The sequence below is a fragment of the Coregonus lavaretus genome, assembly GCF_964263955.1.
Source record: "Coregonus lavaretus genome assembly, chromosome: 35".
Taxonomy (NCBI): Eukaryota; Metazoa; Chordata; class Actinopteri; order Salmoniformes; family Salmonidae; genus Coregonus; species Coregonus lavaretus.
Genome location: NC_140022.1, coordinates 3,419,540 through 3,440,636, shown reverse-complemented (window position 1 = coordinate 3,440,636; position 21,097 = coordinate 3,419,540). Strand labels below are relative to the sequence as shown.

General features: G+C 43.8%; 1 protein-coding gene across 2 annotated transcripts; it reads right to left on the bottom strand.

Annotated features, from left to right (window-relative positions):
* Positions 1-981: 981 nt before the first annotated feature.
* LOC311109826 (voltage-dependent L-type calcium channel subunit beta-4-like) lies at positions 982-19,612 on the bottom strand (the record flags this gene model as incomplete). 2 transcript variants are annotated; one of them, XM_084152826.1, is made up of 14 exons in its annotated part: positions 982-1,245; positions 1,473-1,658; positions 4,090-4,185; positions 4,672-4,823; positions 5,294-5,403; positions 5,693-5,751; positions 7,347-7,427; positions 7,728-7,747; positions 8,667-8,743; positions 9,344-9,471; positions 10,175-10,297; positions 10,649-10,831; positions 17,004-17,087; positions 19,547-19,612. In XM_084152826.1, the coding sequence occupies 14 exons, from the start codon at positions 19,610-19,612 to the stop codon at positions 982-984; spliced, it is 1,629 nt and encodes a 542-aa protein (XP_084008952.1). The 2 variants fall into 2 exon arrangements, with proteins under 2 accessions (XP_084008952.1, XP_084008953.1); XM_084152827.1 differs by lacking the exons at positions 17,004-17,087; positions 19,547-19,612 and adding an exon at positions 13,873-13,917.
* Positions 19,613-21,097: the final 1,485 nt, after the last annotated feature.

Below are 21,097 nucleotides of genomic sequence, written 5' to 3'. Positions count from 1 at the left end.
TCTTGTTATAATACCTCTATGAGGCTCTGACGCAACCGAATCAGAGTAGTGAAAAATACTGAGATATGCAAAGTATCGACTGTTGCTGAGTTTATCCGTGGTTCCACTGGATGTGGCCAGCTTGAGAGCACCCGTCCACTCCAAATCATATCACACTAACTAAGCTACAAGAAGAAAGGCCAAGCTAGACAAGTGTTCAAATGGCACATACAGTATCTGACATGTGAAAGCACTGGTTAACAAAACAACCAAATACTCCACATGCTCCTCTCAGGAATCAGTTGAGGTCTGGAAAAAGACCACTGCCAGTCATGGTGGGGCACGGCTTAGTATACAACAGACACGTACTGTAAGTGGATATACTGACGATACTCTCTCAGTCAGCATGCAAACAACTGAATGGTCTGGGGACTCTTGGTAAGACTACCAGCTTTCAGCAGTGACTCCACCACGTGCTATGGCGACTCATTGGGGGGGCTCTCAAGCACTTCAAGTTTAGCACTACACATGTACCCACAATCTAACCATGCTAGCTAAAATATCTTAGCTTGTTGTTAGCTTAGCAAAGTCCAAATATAAATCTCACACTGCTATCCCCTTCAACCCATCTCTCTGTGTGGGGTATAAGGGAACTGGAAAGGTCCCCTTATGAGGAAAAACAACTCAGTCACATGAGTTGTATTAACTCAGTTATGTAGCATTAGCATCATGTCCTTCTTCCTCATCCTGACCACATGTTGCTTGACAGGGGTCCCTGCCAGTGCCCAGGCAAGACTGAGAGACAGAATGGGAATGAGAGGTGACTGGAGATTTTGTTCGGGAGTGCGGGACTACTTCTCATCAAACGCCTGAAGTAAAACAAATAATTGAAAACAACAAAATTTGACACAATATTTTGAGTGGGAACCATTTTGGCTCTGTTGCCACCGGAGGGTTGACTTGAGGGCTATAAGGGTTGTGAAGCTGGGACATCATTCGGGCTCAAAGCCTGTGCCGGGAGTCATGGCTGTAGCTGCCCGGGGAGGAGCGGTTGCGGTGGGGCTTGTAGGAGTCTTGGTAGGGGTCCTGGTAGTCCTGGTGGTACGGGTCTTGGTCTCGGCTGTGCTGCGAGCCCGACGACATGCGGTTGCGTCCCTTGTGCGCCCGCTCGTTGTGGTAGTTCTCGTCGGCGGTCATCAGGTTGCGACGCTCGTTGGGCGTGGAGTGGTCTCCCGTGTGGTTGCTGTGTTGTCTCATTCTTTGAGTCTGCTGGTTCACCTCATACACACACAAACAACCCCTTTTTGTTACACTGGGCACTAATCATTTCTGTATGTTACACTGGGCACTAATCAACTAATCTAACTTAGAACAATGAACTGTCTCCCCTTAAAGGAACATCACACTCCAAAGTCAACTTTGAAAGTTTGTCCCTTTAAGGGGAGACAGTCCCTTTAACCCCATAGCGCTGTAGCTATCTGTTTATGACCAACCTGCAGTCCAGAGATGGTGGTGGGGTAAGGAGTGAGGGCAGTGGGGCCCAGGTTGCGTCCCAGCAGGGGGTTGAGCGGCGTGGCCATGGAGGTGTGGGTGGCTTTCCAGTAGGCCTCCAGGTACTCAGCTAGGTGTTCACACGCATCCTCCAACTGGTTCTCATCCAGGATGATGTCAAACATCTCCTGTCAGAGGGGGTAAAGAGAGAGAGAGAGAGCGAGAGAGAGAGAGGGAGAGGGAGAAGTGAGAGGGAGGGGGAGGGGGAGAGGGAGTGAGAGAGGGAGAGGGAGAAGGGAGAGGGAGGGGGAGAGGGAGTGAGAGAGGGAAATGGAGGGAGGGAGAGACAGCGGGAGGGGGAGAGGGAGTGAGAGAGAGGGGGGAGAGAAGGAGTGAGAGACAGAGGGAGTGAGAGAGAGAGAGGGAGAGGGAGTGAGAGGGGGAGAGAGGGAGAGAGAGGGAGTGAGAGGGAGAGGGGGAGTGAGAGAGGGAGAGATAGAGGGAGGGGGAGTGAGAGGGTGGGAGTGAGAGAGAGGGGGGAGAGAGGGAGTGAGAGAAAGGGGGGAGAGTGAGAAAAAGAGGGAGAGAGGGAGTGAGAGAGGGAGATGGAGGGAGGGAGAGGGAGAGGGAGTGAGAGGGGGGAGAGAGAGAGGGAGAGAGGGAGAGAGAGGGAGTGAGGGGGGAGAGAGAGAGTGAGAGAGGGAGAGAGAAGGAGAGAGGGAGTGAAGGGGGGAGAGGGAGTGAGAGAGAGAGGGAGAGAAGGAGTGAGAGAGGGAGTGAGAGAGCGGGAGAGAGGGAGTGAGAGGGGGAGAGAGGGAGTGAGAGAGGGGAGAGAGGGAGTGAGAGATAGAGAGAGAGGGAGAGAGGGAGTGAGAGAGGGGAGAGAGGGAGTGAGAGAGTGTGAGAGGGAATGAGCGAGAGAGAGGGAGAGGGAGTGAGAGAGGGAGTGAGAGAAGGTTTCAGTTCATTTGGTTGAAAGGTAACGGAGGTGGTTTGGTGAAACAGTAACGTAGCATGAGAGCTGAGCTGACATGTTAGCTCCCTAAACTAAAGCCTATGCTGTCTTGTGCTTCACAGATTGGTGATTAAAGAGACAGTATGCTGGGTGGTGTAGATTAAAGAGACAGTATGCTGTATGCTGGGTGGTGTAGATTAAAGAGACAGTATGCTTGGTGCTGTAGATTAAAGAGATAGTATGCTGGGTGGTGTAGATTAAAGAGACAGTATGCTGGGTGGTGTAGATTAAAGAGACAGTATGCTGGGTGCTGTAGATTAAAGAGACATTATGCTATATGCTGGGTGGTGTAGATTAAAGAGACAGTATGCTGTATGCTGGGTGCTGTAGATTAAAGAGACAGTATGCTGGGTGGTGTAGGTTAAAGAGACAGTATGCTGGGTGGTGTAGGTTAAAGAGACTGTATGCTAGGTGGTGTAGATTAAAGAGACAGTATGCTGGGTGGTATAGATTAAAGAGACAGTATGCTGTATGCTGGGTGGTGTAGATTAAAGAGACAGTATGCTATATGCTGGGTGCTGTATATTAAAGAAACAGTATGCTGGGTGGTGTAGATTAAAGAGACAGTATGCTGTATGCTGGTTGGTGTAGATTAAAGAGACAGTATGCTGTATGCTGGGTGGTGTAGATTAAAGAGACAGTATGCTGGGTGGTGTAGATTAAAGAGACAGTATGCTGGGTGGTGTAGATTAAAGAGACAGTATGATAGGTGGTGTAGATTAAAGAGACAGTATGCTGGGTGGTGTAGATTAAAGAGACAGTATGCTAGGTGGTGTAGATTAAAGAGACAGTATGCTGGGTGGTGTAGGTTAAAGAGACAGTATGCTGGGTGGTGTAGGTTAAAGAGACAGTATGCTAGGTGGTGTAGATTAAAGAGACAGTATCCTGGGTGGTGTAGATTAAAGAGACAGTATGCTGTATGCTGGGTGGTGTAGATTAAAGAGACAGTATGCTGTATGCTGGGTGGTGTAGATTAAAGAGACAGTATGATAGGTGGTGTAGATTAAAGAGACAGTATGCTGGGTGGTGTAGATTAAAGAGACAGTATGCTAGGTGGTGTAGATTAAAGAGACAGTATGCTGGGTGGTGTAGATTAAAGAGACAGTATGCTGTATGCTGGGTGGTGTAGATTAAAGAGACAGTATGCTGTATGCTGGGTGGTGTAGATTAAAGAGACAGTATGATAGGTGGTGTAGATTAAAGAGACCGTATGCTGGGTGGTGTAGATTAAAGAGACAGTATGCTAGGTGGTGTAGATTAAAGAGACAGTATGCTGTATGCTGGGTGGTGTAGATTAAAGAGACAGTATGCTGTATGCTGGGTGGTGTAGATTAAAGAGACAGTATGCTGGGTGGTGTAGATTAAAGAGACAGTATGCTAGGTGGTGTAGATTAAAGAGACAGTATGCTGGGTGGTGTAGGTTAAAGAGACAGTATGCTGGGTGGTGTAGGTTAAAGAGACAGTATGCTAGGTGGTGTAGATTAAAGAGACAGTATGCTGGGTGGTGTAGATTAAAGAGACAGTATGCTAGGTGGTGTAGATTAAAGAGACAGTATGCTGGGTGGTGTAGATTAAAGAAACAGTGTGCTGTTAGAGTCACTCACCGGAGGACACTGGGCTAGTTTGTCAGCTGCCACCAGCTGTACGTTCAGATGCTTGCTCTGGGACTTCCCTCTGGACTTGATCAGCCTCTGCAGAACCTAGACGGTGGGAAGACATTTAAATATGTGTTAGATAGTGTTAGACGTCTGTTGAAATGGTCATGCTCTTTTCGAATGTAATGTTTTATTTACACACATTCTTTAAGGGAATACTGCGTTTCACATCTTTAACCAGGTATACCGGTCAAATAGTATCATTTAAAATAAATGTATAATACCTTAGATAGATTAAAGTGTGTTCCTATGAAAACAAAACACATGTATAACTCTAGAAAACCCCTCCACTGACAAACCAATCAGTGTCTAAGCATGCTGACATTCATTTTCAAAAGAACGTGGTCCCAGTGGCTCAGTAGGTTATAGCGTACCGTATAACTGACAATGTTGACAGTTCTGTGAGTTGCTTTAGATGATGAAGTGTCTGCTTCATGGCCATATAATATTATTGTTACCTCTGAGGCCCTATAGTAGACATGGATGTGTTTCAAATCACATGACCCTAATACAAGCCCCTCCAGTCCCTACCTTCGGCGAGGAGACCTTGACATGGACGATGATGGGAGCCAACGAGGTCTTGAGCAGCTGGGCTGGGTGATTAATGGTGTCTGCATCCAGGATCACCAGCTGTAGGGACCTGGCCAGCTCAAAGATCCTCTCTATCTCACTCTGCACCTCCGCTGGGGACAAGGATGTAAACAATAGACTTTAGAATATAACTTTACTGTCCATTCAGGATGGACATTTTACTTCGGCATCACCGTACAACAATCATACACACTGAAAACAGTCAGCCCAGTACACTGTATACGTAAACAACCGGTACACACAGACTCCCATCCCTTCACTGCATTCCCAATACATTAATTCATTCTAAGTGGTGTCTACTATGGACATTGGAACGTAGCCAATGACTACGTTGAGCATTTGATTGAGCCTGTCTGGAGAGCCAGGTGGGTGGAGTTTGCACTTTTGGGACTATTCCATTGATTCCATTGCGGCAGGTAGCTCAATCAAGCTAAATCATTCTTCTTTAGCCCAGTCTCATAGAGATGCTAGCTACGGATAAAAGTAGGCAAAAGTCGATACACAATGCAAACTCAAAAGACTGCTACAGTAAAAGAGATCAATACATTATGGAGGTACATACCTAAGCTGGACCTGGTGTTTGATCTCTCGATAATGGCCCGCTTGCTGGGGTTATTCAGAACAGACCTCTTGGCTAATGATATATCTGCCGTAACTCGTGTGATAGATATCCTGAAATGGTCAAACAAAGACACCAATTTAGGCATTAAGTGGATAAATACTGCATACCTTATTTTGCAGACAGATACTCCTTCACTAAAGAGCTATTCCATGTGAATTTCTAGGCCTATCTATCTCGTAGGGCTTCATAAGTCAATGTCATTTGAGTGTAACGAGTTGAACAATAAACAGACAAAACATCAAAAGGAAAGGAACATCTTTCATCTACATTTTAGTCATTTAGCAGGACGCTCTTATCAACTACCAACTGAGCTACAGGAGGCCTCATCCTTTATCTCACCTGCCGTCAAACCTGTGCTTGAGGAAGTCAAAGAGCGCTTTCTGCATCATGTCCGTCACCTGTGGAGGAAGAGAAGCCGAAAGAGGAGAAATAGTGGAGAGAGAGAGAGAGAGAGAGAGAGAGAGAGAGAGAGAGAGAGAGAGAGAGAGAGAGAGAGAGAGAGAGAGAGAGAGAGAGAGAGAGAGAGAGAGAGAGAGAGAGAGAGAGAGAGAGGGGGGGGGGGGAGGGTGGGAGAGAGAGAGAGAGAGAGAGAGAATTATGAGGGTATATATAGGAAAGAGAGTAGTGTTCAAAAAGAGAACATTTAACCCTAACAGCAAGCAAACCTCCTGGGAAATAACATTTTAGTCATTTAGCAGAGCGACTTACAGTTAGTGAGTGCATAATTTTTTTTTCATACTGGTCCCCCGTGGGAAAACGAACCCACAACCCTGGCGTTGCAAACGCCATGCTCTACCAACTGAGCTACACGGTATCAACTGGGTGATCATCATGGCCACAGCACATCATGGCCAGAGCTAAGATGTCCCATGACGACAGCCTACGTGCAACAAACCATTTAGCATTCTATCAATTATATTCTACTAGTTCAGATATTCAGTCATTTGACTGGAGGATACTAAAAATAATATCAAACATCCCATTATATTTCATAGAGTTCTACTCTGATACAAAACAACTACAACTTGATGAGTGCAATAGTAAAGCAAGATTTGGGGTCAATTCCATGATATCAGTCAATTCACTAGATAGATTCATATTCTGTTACTGAAATGCAATGTAAAATCCTCATAGTCAACAATAGACTAATTTCAGACTAAAATGGATCTCCTGAAATTACTGAATTTGGATGGTATCATGGAACTGGTCAGAGGGCTGCCAGTAAGGATGGTGGCATATACAAAGATAATTTAGTGGCTGGTTTAATCTAGAAACACAGCGATGCTGCTTCCAGGGGTTCTCCTCTCTACTCTCTCTTCTCTCTACTCTTCTCTTCTCTTCTCTCTTCTCTTCCCTCCTCTCTCTTCTCTACTCTCTCTTCTCTCATCTCTCTACACTCTCTTCTCTTCTCTACTCTCTCTCCTCTCTCTTCTCTCTCTCCTCTCTTTCTAATTTCCAACGTTGCTCTACTTCTGATGCTGACGCGTTTGCACCCAGAAGGTTGTTACCGCGGCAACAGAGCACACTGGGGGATGAGGCGACTGATTGTGTTCCCGTGCGAGGAGGGAGAGAGAGAGCGAGCGAGAGAGAGAGAGAGAGGAAGAGGGGAAGAGGGGAGGAGAGGAAAGCAGCTCCCTGTACTATGGTGTTCTGAGAATGACTAGAAAAACATCAACAAAGCACCTCACTCAGCATCCTAAATATAGACTCTAGTAGAGCTCCAATAGGCCTATTCTGTGTCAATACAACATTATAAAAAAATTGCCTACATATAAACATGAATGAATATAAACCTGAACTCAATAGAAACGCCATCAAGCCATGAGGAGATCTTCCCTCAATGAGATGTGATCATGACAGCCGCAACAACAATCATTTAACATGATGCACTGTTACTGTCATTCCACCAATGGGAGCTCTAGGATGGGCCAGGGCCAGAGCCAGAGGATGATCATGTGACTCAAAGATGGCCACCGCTGCTGCTGCTGCTTACCTCATAGCCCTTGAGGGAGGGCCCCACCAGCACCACAGGCCTCATGGACGGCACCACGTCGTAAGGCGGAACGTGTTCAGTCTGTAACAGAGTAACAAAGGAATCAGAGGAGCAGCAGTCATCAGAGGACGCAAGGAGTCAAGGAAATGCAATTGAGATTTTCCCACAGTAACAAAATGGGATAGATGCACACGACAGCACGGGATGTATGGATCATTGTGACAGCACAATCTGACTCAAATCTATTTCACTAATGTAGATGGGACGTTAGATGGGATGTTAGACAGGATGTTAGATGGGATGTAGGATGGGCACTGTACTATTGTAATGTAGACAGCTCTAGTTGATGGAGACAGTTTAGTGTTACCATCACCCACTTACCGCTTTTTGTTTCTGCTTTCCTGTGAAGTAAAACAAAACAGAATTGTCAATGTCTTGTATTGTATTGTGTCATAAGTCACCATAACTTGTCAGGTCAGAGACCTCATGATCCTGTACTTCATTTTGGGAATTGTGATGATCATAATGTAATTTACAGTAAATACATTTTCAAACCCGAGGATATAACTGACACACAAAGTAAACATATACCCTCTAGATTCATCATCCAACATATAAACATGATCCTAATATCCTATGAGGCATATTCACAAAGTCACATGACTGAAGTTCAGGGGGGTCAAAGTCTTGTCGTTGGGTTCACCCTGTGGTAAGCCAAGTCTCAGAGCGCCTGCAGTCCTCAACTGGAGGAAGAGGAGGATGGGAGAATACACTATATATATATATATATATACACTCTATGGATCCACAACCCAGCAGGCAAAAGTTGGTATGGGATGTTATAATGGCGTCATATTCTGGTTGTAAACTGGTTTTCTGGTTGTTGAGACATCTGATTACAACCAATGTTATATTGACGTCATATTCTGGTTGTAAACTGGTTTTCTGATTATAGAAATGTCAAGATAACTCAGGGACAGAGATCATACTTTGGTTGTTATCTGTTCAGATTACAACCAGTTAAAGACGTCTTTCTCTGATTGCTAAAAAGACGTCCAGAAAAACGTCCTTTTACAACCAGAATACAACTTGACCGTGACATCACAAAAAGACGTCACAATGACGTTATTGCAACTAGTTTTGCCTGCTGGGAATCATTTATCTTAGGTTCTATGGAGAGACATGGGAAGGCTTAAACACTAAGCAATCCTTGCTCTACGTCTCACGTTGCCTTGCCAAAGTTTTCTAGTTCTTCTCTAACCTAACGGAGGGCCAGTAGGGGCGGACAACGTCCCCCCATCATCTCTAAGAGGCTCTCACCTGCAGAGGAGATGAGGGGTCTGACCGAGGCGGACACCTCATCCTCTACACTTGAGGAAGAATTCCCTCCAGACTTACTGGAAAAGACAAGAGGGACAAAAGGAACACAACAGAATCACAGTGTTAATGTGGCCAACGGCGACTGGGTTAGAAATGCACAATCCAGGCCTTATAGGGTGAATGAAGGACTCGAGGTGAGCCTCTCAACTCATCCCGAGTCTTCTCATTACACTGAATTAGTGTTCAAACTGAACAGGCCTAGTGCAGTGAACGGCTCTGAAGGATAGTACGCACACGAGACAAAACCACCGGTGACGGGAGCTTCAAGAGCGATTAAACAGACAGAGCAGCTAGGTCGCTAGAAAAACCAAAGCACTACTGATTATTAAGGCCAGAGACCTTAGAAATATTTAGATTTTTCTATTCTGGATATGGATGGAGAGAAATGTAATTATTCTAAATGATCTGTAACACTTCCTATGAATACCTTCTTTATAACACATCATAAGCACATTCATAACCAAGTGAGTTATACTAATTTGACTAATTTGTCATAACCGAATCAATTTGACTAAACTTTGAATAGCACTGCTGGCCCCTTCCTAACCCCCTTCCCAGGGTCACAAGCCTATAAGTCTCTGACTGAGTGAGAGAGGCCTGGTGATAGGTTACCTTACCCTTGGACTCGCCCTCGCTTCTGTTCCTGCTGGATGCGGATGTTCTCTAGCTTCAGGGGACTGGGGATGAAGCCGATCTCACAGCCCTCCTTGACCAGCCGGCCGATCCACCAGTCGTTGTTGAACTTCTGGATGGGTTGGAGGTGTGGTTGAAAAATCAGTTTCAGTGCGTTTAGACAGGCAGCCCAATTCTGATATTTGTTTCATTCACTAATTGGTATTTTGACCAATCAGATCAGCTCTGAAAAATATCTGGTGTGAAAAGATCTAATGTGATTGGTCAAAAGACCAATTAGTGGAAAAATAGATCAGAATTGGGCTGCCTGTCTAAACGCAGCCAAAATGACATGAATACAATGAAATAAGCAGTTGTATCTAGTTTTAACACACAGTGAGTGTGTTTCAGAACACAGGTACTAAATTCAGTGTACATCCCTTTCTGTTAATGTAATAGTGGTTGATAACTGCCCTGGGTCAAATACATATCAAACACAGGAGGCTGGTGGCACCTTAATTGGGGAGGACGGGCTCGTGGTAACCGCTGGAGTGGAATGAGGGGAATGGTATCAAATACACCAAACACATGGTTTCCATGTGTTTGATGCCATTCCATTGGCTCTGTTCTAGCCTCCACTGCTATCAAATACTTTCAAATAGCTACACTTAATCTAGTTTGTCTGGTACAATGGTATAGTCCGAAATGTGCACACTCCAAGCTAAATCATTTGGCATTGAAAAATATCTCACAAATCTATTTTACAAATGTATTTGATCAAAGTCCGGTTGATAGCGTGCCACAGTTCAACCTTGCCTCAGTGACAAAAACATTACCTCCTTTATGTGAAGGAAGTCCTTAGCATCGAACGAGATGGCGGTCGCTGGCACCGGCACGTCCTCGTCTAACGCTCCACAGTAGCTGACATTGGTCTTCACAGCAAAGGCCACGGCTTTAGCCTTTGGAGAGAGAGAGAGGGACAAGAGGGTCAGTCAGAGAGCCGCACAGCATGAACGTAAGTTCACATGAATGAACTATGACTTACAAGGCTTAATAAAGCCTTCATAAACCCTTTATAAGACTACGTGGATGCTTCACAAATCATTTATAAACAAATGTCATACAATATAAGTGTGCTATAACGGATCCTTACATCTGGTGCTTTATCAATTGTGGCATAACCCTTCTGCCACCCTTTACATAGTACAGTATAACGTCTTCTTGTTGTCCAGGTAGTACCCTCACATTTAAATGAAAACCTTTTTTTAAACCGTTTTATCCCTACTGAACACAACCTCTCTGGGTCTCACCTTGGCTCTCTCCAGCTGCAAAGCGGCCTGCTGCTCCTTCTGCTCTCTGGTCTGGGCCGGGGCCTGGGTCCCCGGGACCGCTTGGCTCGGGCTCTGGCCCTGGACCTGGCCCGGCACCTCCCGCTCCTCCTCCAGAGAGACATCCGAGTCCGATGGTCTGCTTGTGTAGGAATCAGCTGAGCCCTACAACAGGACATGGACAGACAGGAAGACAGCAGCTGTCACTATGATCACACTGCCAGCGTCACCGTCACCAAGCTGTCACCAGGCCTTCAACAGGCCGTCACCAGGCTGTCACCAGGCCGTCACCAGGTGGAGGAGGTTGTAGCATGACGTACTACACTACCCATAATGCTCTGTAACTACATCCGGTTTATCTTACTAAACAGAGGTGAGGTGATTTGGAATTGATTGATTGATTGATTTAATTTATTAGACAATTTTTTTAATACATACATAAGGGCACTCCAGCCGGTGACGCCTACACATGCAATTTAAGAAAATCCTCAAGGATAACACAATAAAGCTTAAAAGCTTATTTCCATTGTGGTCCATTTGGAGGGGGAGGGGGGGTGTACACAATAGGCACCAAAAGGTAGACCATATACTATCCCAGGCATTTTCTACTCTTCTCACCCACCTACTATAGTCTTACGACTCACTTTTGAGACTTTTTTCAGTGAGAACTTGAAACTGCCTCTGGAGATGATACATTTCTAATTATTTGGAAGACTATTCCAAAGAATAGCAGCTGAGTACAAAAACGTTTATTTCCTTTTACCACTATTAAATCTAAAAGGAACAACGACAGTTTCACTCCTTCTAGTGGAATAGTTATGGTTATCCCGGACCAAGTTCAAGTAGTTACATAGGTACCTGGGGACCATACTGTGGACAAGCTTACGTACAACACACACTTTAATCTGAGAGACTCTCTCCTCCACTTTTACCCATCTGAGGCTTTCAAAGTGGGAATGGTCAAGATGAGAACGAGCGGGAAGTTTAAGAATAATCCTGACTAATTTGTTCTGAGATGTCTGCAGTTTATTTTTAATTATCTTGGGGGCACTATTGTACCAGGAAGAGCATGCATCGAATCATAGTCTTGTGATGAGGTAGCACTGCCTGAGACTTGATAGCCCAGATGTTTGATTACCACTGGTTATACATTACCACTGGTTATACATTACCACCGGTTACACATTACTACTGGTTACACATCACCACTGGTTACACATTACCACTGGTTATGCTCATATGTGAGCACAGTGGCCCGTAGGCAGCTGGACTGAACAGGAAGGTTGGCTGAGACATGTCTGGAGCGTGTGTTAAAGTATTGACCCATGCCTTGGCCTCAGAAGAAGAGAGAGTGAATCTACTAATGATAATCGAATTGGGGAACAACATTAACTCAAGTCAGAGAAAGAACAGTGTGTGTGTGTTTGATGTGTGTGTGTGTGTGTTCGGTGTGTGCATGCGTACCTGAGTGCCTGTGTGTGTGTGTGTGTGTGTGTGTGTGTGTGTGTGTGTGTGTGTGTGTGTGTGTGTGTGTGTGTGTGTGTGCGTGCGTGTGCATGTGTCAATATCGCATTAGGAACCTGGAAAGTCTCGCAGTCTGCTAAAATCCACACACGCTAGTCATAGCACAGCACTTTCTACAACAGACAAGCTATCTCTTGGGCTTACTTCAGCAGGGGCTCTATTGAATTGTGTGGACCAATCACAAAATGGCGGGTCTGGGAAACCAAAACGAGGAGGTTTGCTTATTTAGAGAAAGAAGTGATTGCTCAGAAAAATATATATATTGCATCTTGAGTCAATGCTATTAAGAAACAGCTGCTGATATAAATCCATGGATCACATTAAGGTTCTATGATAAAAGTACTATGAGCCTAATTATTAACCACAATCATAACATTTAAAAAAATGTTTTTACTGGGTGTCACCTTTATGAAAAACACATGACACAAATCAACCTACACTGCTCTTGTTAAAAGTATTTATGTTAATAGTCACAGCTCCCTGTTTTCACACTAGCACCACTCTCTTATAACGAACGATGTGGTCTTTCTCAAGCATCATAAGCATTCAACTGACATACTGTATATTATAAGAACACCCTGTTAGAACAATCCTCACTGTCAACACACTCTCTCTCTCACACACACACACATGCACGCACGCACACACACACACACACAAACACACACAAACACACACACACACACACACACACACACACACCCAGCTCTTCTGCTTAAGTGCTTTGGTAAACATTTATTCTCACGCCCCCTCAACAAATACCATATTCCTTTATATATATTCATTATATATCTTAATAAATAATTATAGCCGGTTGCTGATCAGCCTATATATATCAAATGGATAACAGGGTATGTGGGTGGTTAGAGGGGTGCATTTTGGGGTAAAGTATCTCTTCACGGCCATATTGTACGACTGTCGGGCGTCTAACAGAGCACTGACATGTGACTCATGTCTATCTAACTCCAGTGTATGACATCACGACGCACGCTCCTCTCTGTCCTCAGCAGCAGAAATCCAACACATTGCTGTTGCTGGGAGTAAAAATAGAAGCTTTGCCCCTTTAAACAAAAGGCACTAAATGCAGCAGGGCTATACCCTACGTTTGGAAAGGCTGTGATATGAGGATACATTACGCAATCACAACCTCACGCTGGGAGCGAAACGGCCCTCTGGAGCATAGGAATGAGCATTTACACACTGCTCTCCTCTCGCTATATAACGCTATCTCCATCTTTGTGCTCCTACGTGTGCTGTGCATTAAATGGATGCCTACAGTGTACATTGTATAGCTATCATCAGCCATTGAAATGTGCTGATGATAGGATGCAGCTATTCAGATGCATTGGGCTAATGCTGACAGACACATATTGCTAGTCATACTTATACACATCATCACTAATTACACTCTCACGACTGTGCACACACACACACACACACACACACACACACACACACACACACACACACACACACACACGTCTGACGCCGTCTTCTCCCTACAGTGCCACAGTCACCCCACCCCCCAGCGGAGACCGCGATTCTTCTATCTACAGCATGAGACCGTCAGCTTACCTACAGTAGGCCCTGTGTTTGTGTGTGCACCACAGCTGAGCCACCTCTATCGACAAACACACACACACACACACGATCTGAAGCTAACCCCCCCCCCCACCACTCACCGCCTCCGAGTCTTCAAATCCATGCAGGTACAAATTGTCATACATGGAGGTCTGCTATTTCCAAAAGCACCTCTAGAAGAATAGAAGGAAGAGGAGGAAAAAACAGAGAGAGCGGAGGAGGAGACTGTGGTGGAGGAGGGGGAGCAGGAGGAGGAGGAGGAAGAGGAGGAAGAGGGATCCACCACAGAACACGGGATGATAGGGGGATGACGATCCCCTCTCTCTTCACTGTAAAAAATAAATCCCTCCTTTTTCCGCTGGAAGAGGAAAAGAAGTGGGAGCAGTAGCAGAGCAGGCCTGCGCTTGGTTTCCCCTAGGCCTGCTTGGTTTCCCCTAGGCCTGCTTGGTTTCCCCTAGGCCTGCTTGGTCGATGTTTGTGAATTAGCCCCGAGCCTGGATGCTACTGGCTCACATTATAAGGCAGAGAGGCTCTCCCTAGAGGCAGCCCAATCCTGGCATTTCATCAGCCCTTCCAAACACAACGAACGGAGCAGCATAGAGAATCCTTCCTAAATATCAGCACCCGATGACAAAGCCAATGTGCAGCAAGCCGATTGGCTGTGCAGCCCTCCACTCAGCTTGGACGCACACACACTCTCTCCTTGACTGGGCGAGTATAGGAAGAGGGAGATGACAGTAGCATCATTCTCTCTCTCTCTCTCTCTCTCTCTCTCTCTCTCTCTCTCTCTCTCTCTATTTATGCGTCTCCCTTTCTCTCTCTATCCATCTCTCTCTTCCAGTGTATAGGCTAAGCACCACAGATATAACTAGAATATGAAACAAAAGGGGCTGTATAGAGTATAGTGGATAACCAGAATATGAAACAAAAGGGGCTGTATAGAGTATAGTGGATAACCACAATATGAAACAAAAGGATCTGTATAGAGTATAGTGGATAACCAGAATATGAAACAAAAGGATCTGTATAGAGTATAGTGGATAACCAGAATATGAAACAAAGGGATCTGTATAGAGTATAGTGGATAACCAGAATATGAAACAAAATGATCTGTTTAGAGTATAGTGGATAACCAGAATGTGAAACAAAAGGGGCTGCATAGAGTATAGTGGATAACCAGAATATGAAACAAAAGGATCTGTATAGAGTATAGTGGATAAATAGAATATGAAACAAAAGGATATGTATAGAGTATAGTGGATAACCAGAATATGAAACAAAATGATCTGTATAGAGTATAGTGGATAACCAGAATATGAAACAAAAGGATCTGTATAGAGTATAGTGGATAACTAGAATATGAAACAAAAGGATATGTATCGAGTATAGTGGATAACCAGAATATGAAACTAAATGATCTGTATAGAGTATAGTGGATAACCAGAATATGAAACAAAATGATCTGTATAGAGTATAGTGGATAACCAGAATATGAAACAAAAGGTTATGTATAGAGTATAGTGGATAACCAGAATATGAAACAAAATGATCTGTATAGAGTATAGTGGATAACCAGAATATGAAACAAAAGGGGCTGTATAGAGTATAGTGGATAACCAGAATATGAAACAAAAGGTTATGTATAGAGTATAGTGGATAACCAGAATATGAATCAAAAGGATCTGTATAGAGTATAGTGGATAACCAGAATATGAAACAAAAGGGGCTGTATAGAGTATAGTGGATAACCAGAATATGAAACAAAAGGATCTGTAGAGTATAGTGGATAACCAGAATATGAAACAAAAGGATCTGTATAGAGTATAGTGGATAACCAGAATATGAAACAAAAGGATCTGTATAGAGTATAGTGGATAACCAGCATATGAAACAAAAGGGGCTGTATAGAATATAGTGGATAACCAGAATATGAAACAAAAGGGGCTGTATAGAGTATAGTGGATAACCAGAACATGAAACAAAAGGATCCGTATAGAGTATAGTGGATAGCCAGAATATGAAACAAAAGGATCTGTATAGAGTATAGTGGATAACCAGAATATGAAACAAAAGGATCTGTATAGAGTATAGTGGATAACCAGAATATGAAACAAAAGGGGCTGTATAGAGTATAGTGGATAACCAGAATATAAATGATTCAGTCCAAAATGGTTTGATGTACCACAATGTATTGCATGTTATAATTGTAAGCTTCCATTCTGATAGTCACATTATCATGTTGATGCTTATTCAAGTGTATCCGTTTCTAAAATAAACAAGGGGCAAAAGACCAATAAGAAAACAGCAGATTCACAAAATCAACTGAATCTTCTTATGGAAAGACACAATAACAGAAATAGTTCAAATAAAAACATGTGCTTGTAGAGAGATATTTTGTACAGTATTTATATTAGAAAAATATATGTAAGTTCATTAAAATAACAAAATGATGAGTGTTGGCCAACCCTCCTCCTAGAGAGACATGCAGTAAGCTTTTGCTCCAGCCCTGCTGAAACATAATTCTTAGCTGAATCAGCTGTGTTGGAGTGGGGTTGGAGAAACAACCTGCATACCCTGTTGCTCTCTATCTCTCTAAAAGGGTCTGTCCTGGGGCTGCACAATGAAGGTGATTTGGTTGGTTTCCTCAGGTCAGCAACATATGGATGACTGAATGGTTGACTGGTTTTCCAGTGACTGTTCTCTGGCTGTCCCCTTATCCTGGTTAGATGTTCACTGCCTGCTGTAGTATGTCTCAAGGCTCAATTCATGACCGCAATTCAATCAAACTGGGCTATGTAAAAAAACACCAAGAAATGTGTCCTTGCGTGTGCGTGTTTACATGTCTGTTTGTGACTGAATCTGGCTCTCTGTCAGTGTGTGTTCTCATACCAGAAAGTTGTCCACTCCCCTCTGCCCTTGGTCACTCCCCATCACAGACCTGAGAAGACATGGCTAGGTGTAAGCTAGCAATAGCTCCAGCTAGTTTCCGACATATTGCTTTCACCTGTCCAGTCCTATCAGATCTGTGAAGAGGGAGTGAACGAGGGCATAGGGAAGGGAACATCTTTCTGGAATGTAACCCATCCCGGCCTACCTGTGGAGTAGGGTGAAGTTGCCCCTTTACGCTGATCTTCAGTCAGTTTTGCATTTCCCCCACTAATGGTTAAGGTTAGGATTGGGGGAGGGGAAGATGATCCTAGATCTGTACCTAGGGGAAACCCCGGAGTCCTACCTGTCTGAGGATGAAGCTAGTGGAGGTGGTGCTGCCATCAGACCTTTTCAATCGGCTCCTCCTGGAGTAGGTCCCTCGGTTCACCTGTGTGGGATCAGACAAGCAGCACAACCAACCAAGTCACCCCAGTCCTTCTCAAGGGAAATCAAGCTAAAGAACAACAGAAACATTAACAGATAAAAAATAACAATACATAATGCTACTGTACACAGCAGTTACTGATTTAATTGCTTTCCGTGTTCCATCTTACCTATATTCCATAGTTCATTCTGGAGATATTAAGTAATTAAATTCTATTCTATTCAATTCTATTCTGTTCTATTCTATATCTTGGTGTGTATACTCCGAGTCGGTATTCATGTCATAAGAAGGAATTCCCCTCAACCATAACCACAAATTGGGGAAAACAAACATTATTTCCCATTGACCCCCATTGTAAAAGAGTCAACTTAGTCGTAGATTTTTTTTGTTATACAGAAATAACAAAACATGCTGAAAAGCTGCTGTGTTGTTCAATGTACATGTAACCAGGTCAGAAATCCCTACCTACGGTTCGTAATGCTCCCATGTAGGGAAAAACACCTCTGGGGCTTCAGGCTATTCGGTGTGGAAGAGTGGGAAATTGTGGAGACCCAGTGTCCAAGTAGGCTACACGTAGCTATGTGTGTGGAAAACATTTAATCACAGGTAAGACGTTTAACTTTTAGTAGTTCGTTTTTAACTCCACTCACTACTTGTAGCTTTATAATCCGTTTGTTTGTGTTGTTGGTCTTGGATAGCTTAATGTTCTGGTTGGTAGCTAGCTAGCACTCAGTCACGTGGCTAACGTTAGCGGCGTCATGAAAAGGGGCATGAGGGAAACCCTGCAATATGAAGTTTTTCTAACATTTTTACATTTTAGTCATTTAGCAGACACTCTTATCCAGAGCGACTTACAGTTAGTGAGTGCATACATTTTCATACTGGCCCCCCGTGGGAAACAAACCCACAACCCTGGCGTTGCAAGCGCCATGCTCTACCAACTGAGCTACAGGGGACTAAGTAGTGAGAACGCTTGGGAGCAGGCAATGTTGAAAATTAATCTTTAGACATGTTGTACTTTTCTTAAATGTAGTTTTGTAATTGTCTAAAACAAGCAGACAACAAGAAAATTGTGTTTGAATAAGTATCGTTTTTGCTGTGAGCCAATGGGGTAACCAAGGTAACCATGGGTTGTTTTCCCCACAGGCGGGCGGGGCCGCAAAGTTCTATTTAATACCAACTGGGAGTATCAATTAGTCTATCTATTCTATATATTGATGCCAGGAGACTCCTGTGGCGTTTGTCCTCTGTAATCCTGGCAGGCTTTGGAAGACTGTGTGTGTGTGTGTGTGTGGGTGTGTGTGTGTGCGTGAATGTGTGCCGTGCGCGTGCCGTGCGTGTGTGTGCGTAGGGTGGGGGGTCTCAGTGTGAGAACTGTCAGAGCAGCCCGGTGACATCGCCCCCCATAGGGCAGACATGACACTGGCAACATGACACCTACAGGCCAATCACAACCCCCCACTCTGTCTCTAGCACAGCCAGTGTCCTCCCACCATAGGAGAGATGTAACGTACTGTAGCTCTGTAGTAGTACTTGTAATGTCATGTTGGCTAGTAACATTTCCACGATAACATTGACATTCAAGGAAACATAATGATCTATAAGGGTTGCAAAATTCTGGTAACTTTCCCAAAATTCCCAGGTTTTCCAGAAATCCTGGTTGGAATTATCCTGGAATCAAGAGGGAATATGCAGGAAATCCGAAAATATCCAACCTGGATTTACGGAAAACCTGAGGATTTTGGGAAGATTTACGAAATGTTTCAACCCTATCTATAATGAAGACTTTCACTGTTTCCGACTTTCATTAGCAAGTCTCTAAAAGGGCCAAATATAGACCTATCCTGAACCTCTAAGGGGCAGGTTAATTATCTAGCAGTGATTTGCTCCACTTATGGCTAAGTCTCCAGAGTTAGTAACAATGTCACTATTAAAATATCAGAACCTACTTTTCTCCTGAATCTACACCAAATAGGGCCATCTTAACTGGGTCACGTTAGTCACTGGGTGTCCCTTCGTCTTGTATTGTATCTTGCTGTGGTGTGGCCATATTGTTATTAGGTGAAAACACTTGGTAAGAAATCACATAGGCTAAATACATTCCAGAGGCTAGGGGAGGAAATAACACGTTACATGTTTCATAAAAAACAGCAAAAAAAAATAGGGCATGCTGTCTATTCAACATCTTACAAAAGGTGATTTATAGCACATGTATTACTTAGTCTAGTAATTACTATGTGAAGCTGGGATATTTTGGATTGTTTTCTTTGATTTAAAACAACATTCAGTAGCCTAGACACTAAATATTGAGATTGTATGATAAAACATTCTAAAACCGCATGAGACATGGTGTGTAGTAAAACAAGGAATTATAAAAGTGCCAAAGTTGTTTTGTTCTCCTCAAACAAAACAGTTTGAGGAGAATAGTTAACTGTCTATCTTCTCCCGTTGGGGTGACCTACCTGAAAACTGGTCGCTTGGATGCCCTCACCGATCTTATTCCGAATGTAGATGTGTCGAGACTGCATTTCGGCCAGAACATCGGTCCAAATGGGTGGTTGCTGCCTCTCTGGCCCAGCCCAGTGGAAGTGTGGTGGAGTGTTGTGTACTTGCTCCAGCTTCAAGCCACTGCAATATCCTCTGGTACTATTCGAACAGCACGGTTCTCCTGCTCTTTACCTTGTGACAGGTGCTCACGACGCGCGCGCACTGTCTGCAACTGCTGCTTCGCGCCACTGAAACTCGCTCGAGCCACTCTATAGCGGATGTGAGAGAGGAGCTGACTTTTCTTTTCATTTTCACTGGATAAAATATGGCTAGCGGCGTCTTTTGGGATTTAATCCCTTTGCGCGCTTCAATGGGTTTATTCTTGTGAAAATAATTATTTAAATTTTGTCATTAGGCTAATTATTATCGGCTAGCCGAAGGCATCTTCCTAAACTATTGACAAACCCGAGTCTGTTTCAGCCCAAAGCGGCCCTGCCACTTGCTATAAAGCTGAGAGATGGAGCTGTGGAGTTGTTACCTAACCATGCTCAAAGTCATAGACAGGTTGTATGGATACAAGGAGTGGCAGTCCACCCATGTGATCAACATGATAGTTTTAAACACAGGCTATAGGTAGCCTATCCTGGTCCCCTGGCTAACTGCGCATCTATAGACGGAAGTGTCTCTTTAACGAGATTAACCTGAGTAGACGTTGTTTACAAATGTCTGAGGATGACGAACAAACAATAGGCATAAAGCCTCATAATACCATTTTATATATATTTTTATTATGATAGGGTAGATGTAGGCCTACTTAGCTTACTTGTACTAAGATAATTTGCCATTTATTCTTCATCAATGTCATTATCAACAGAAAATCGTTCAGATTGTGCATTTAAACATCTATTTTTGTTTAATGTAGGTCTATAATGGTATTGTAGAAATGTAATGCCTGAATTCTCTTTCCTGTTACAAATCCATATCCTTGAATCCAATGTATTTCACTCCTATGTTGATCCATCCATTGAAACATATAAAGCACTAGGCCAGGGCCTAGCTATATTGTCTGGTGTTTGCCCTGGCAAAGATTTAATTTTTTAGTCTGTTAGCTTATTTCTTATTTGGTAGTTGCTGTGAATGTTTGGAGAGAAGGTTGTCTTTCTTCAGAGTTTTCCCCCGATATTGCCGATTTAGGCCAAACCTTAGTATTTTACCAAACACAAATGTAGGCCTATACCTGTCCTGCACTGTTTTGCCAGATGAGGGCAGTATTACAAAAGGTATTAACTGACATGCTAAAGGTATTCATTGACTACTGTGACAATGGGAACCATATTCAGTAGAGGGCAGTAGAGTATCTAATATATGGTTTTGGTTTATTGCAAGGCTAAAAATGACTGTTCGCTATAAACACTAACAAAGGCCACCCTGCCACTATTTTGGGGAAAAAGCAGAGGGATGGGGCTAGAGAAATGTAACCACTCTCAAATTCATAGACAGAGCTATGAATGCCAGGACTGACCATC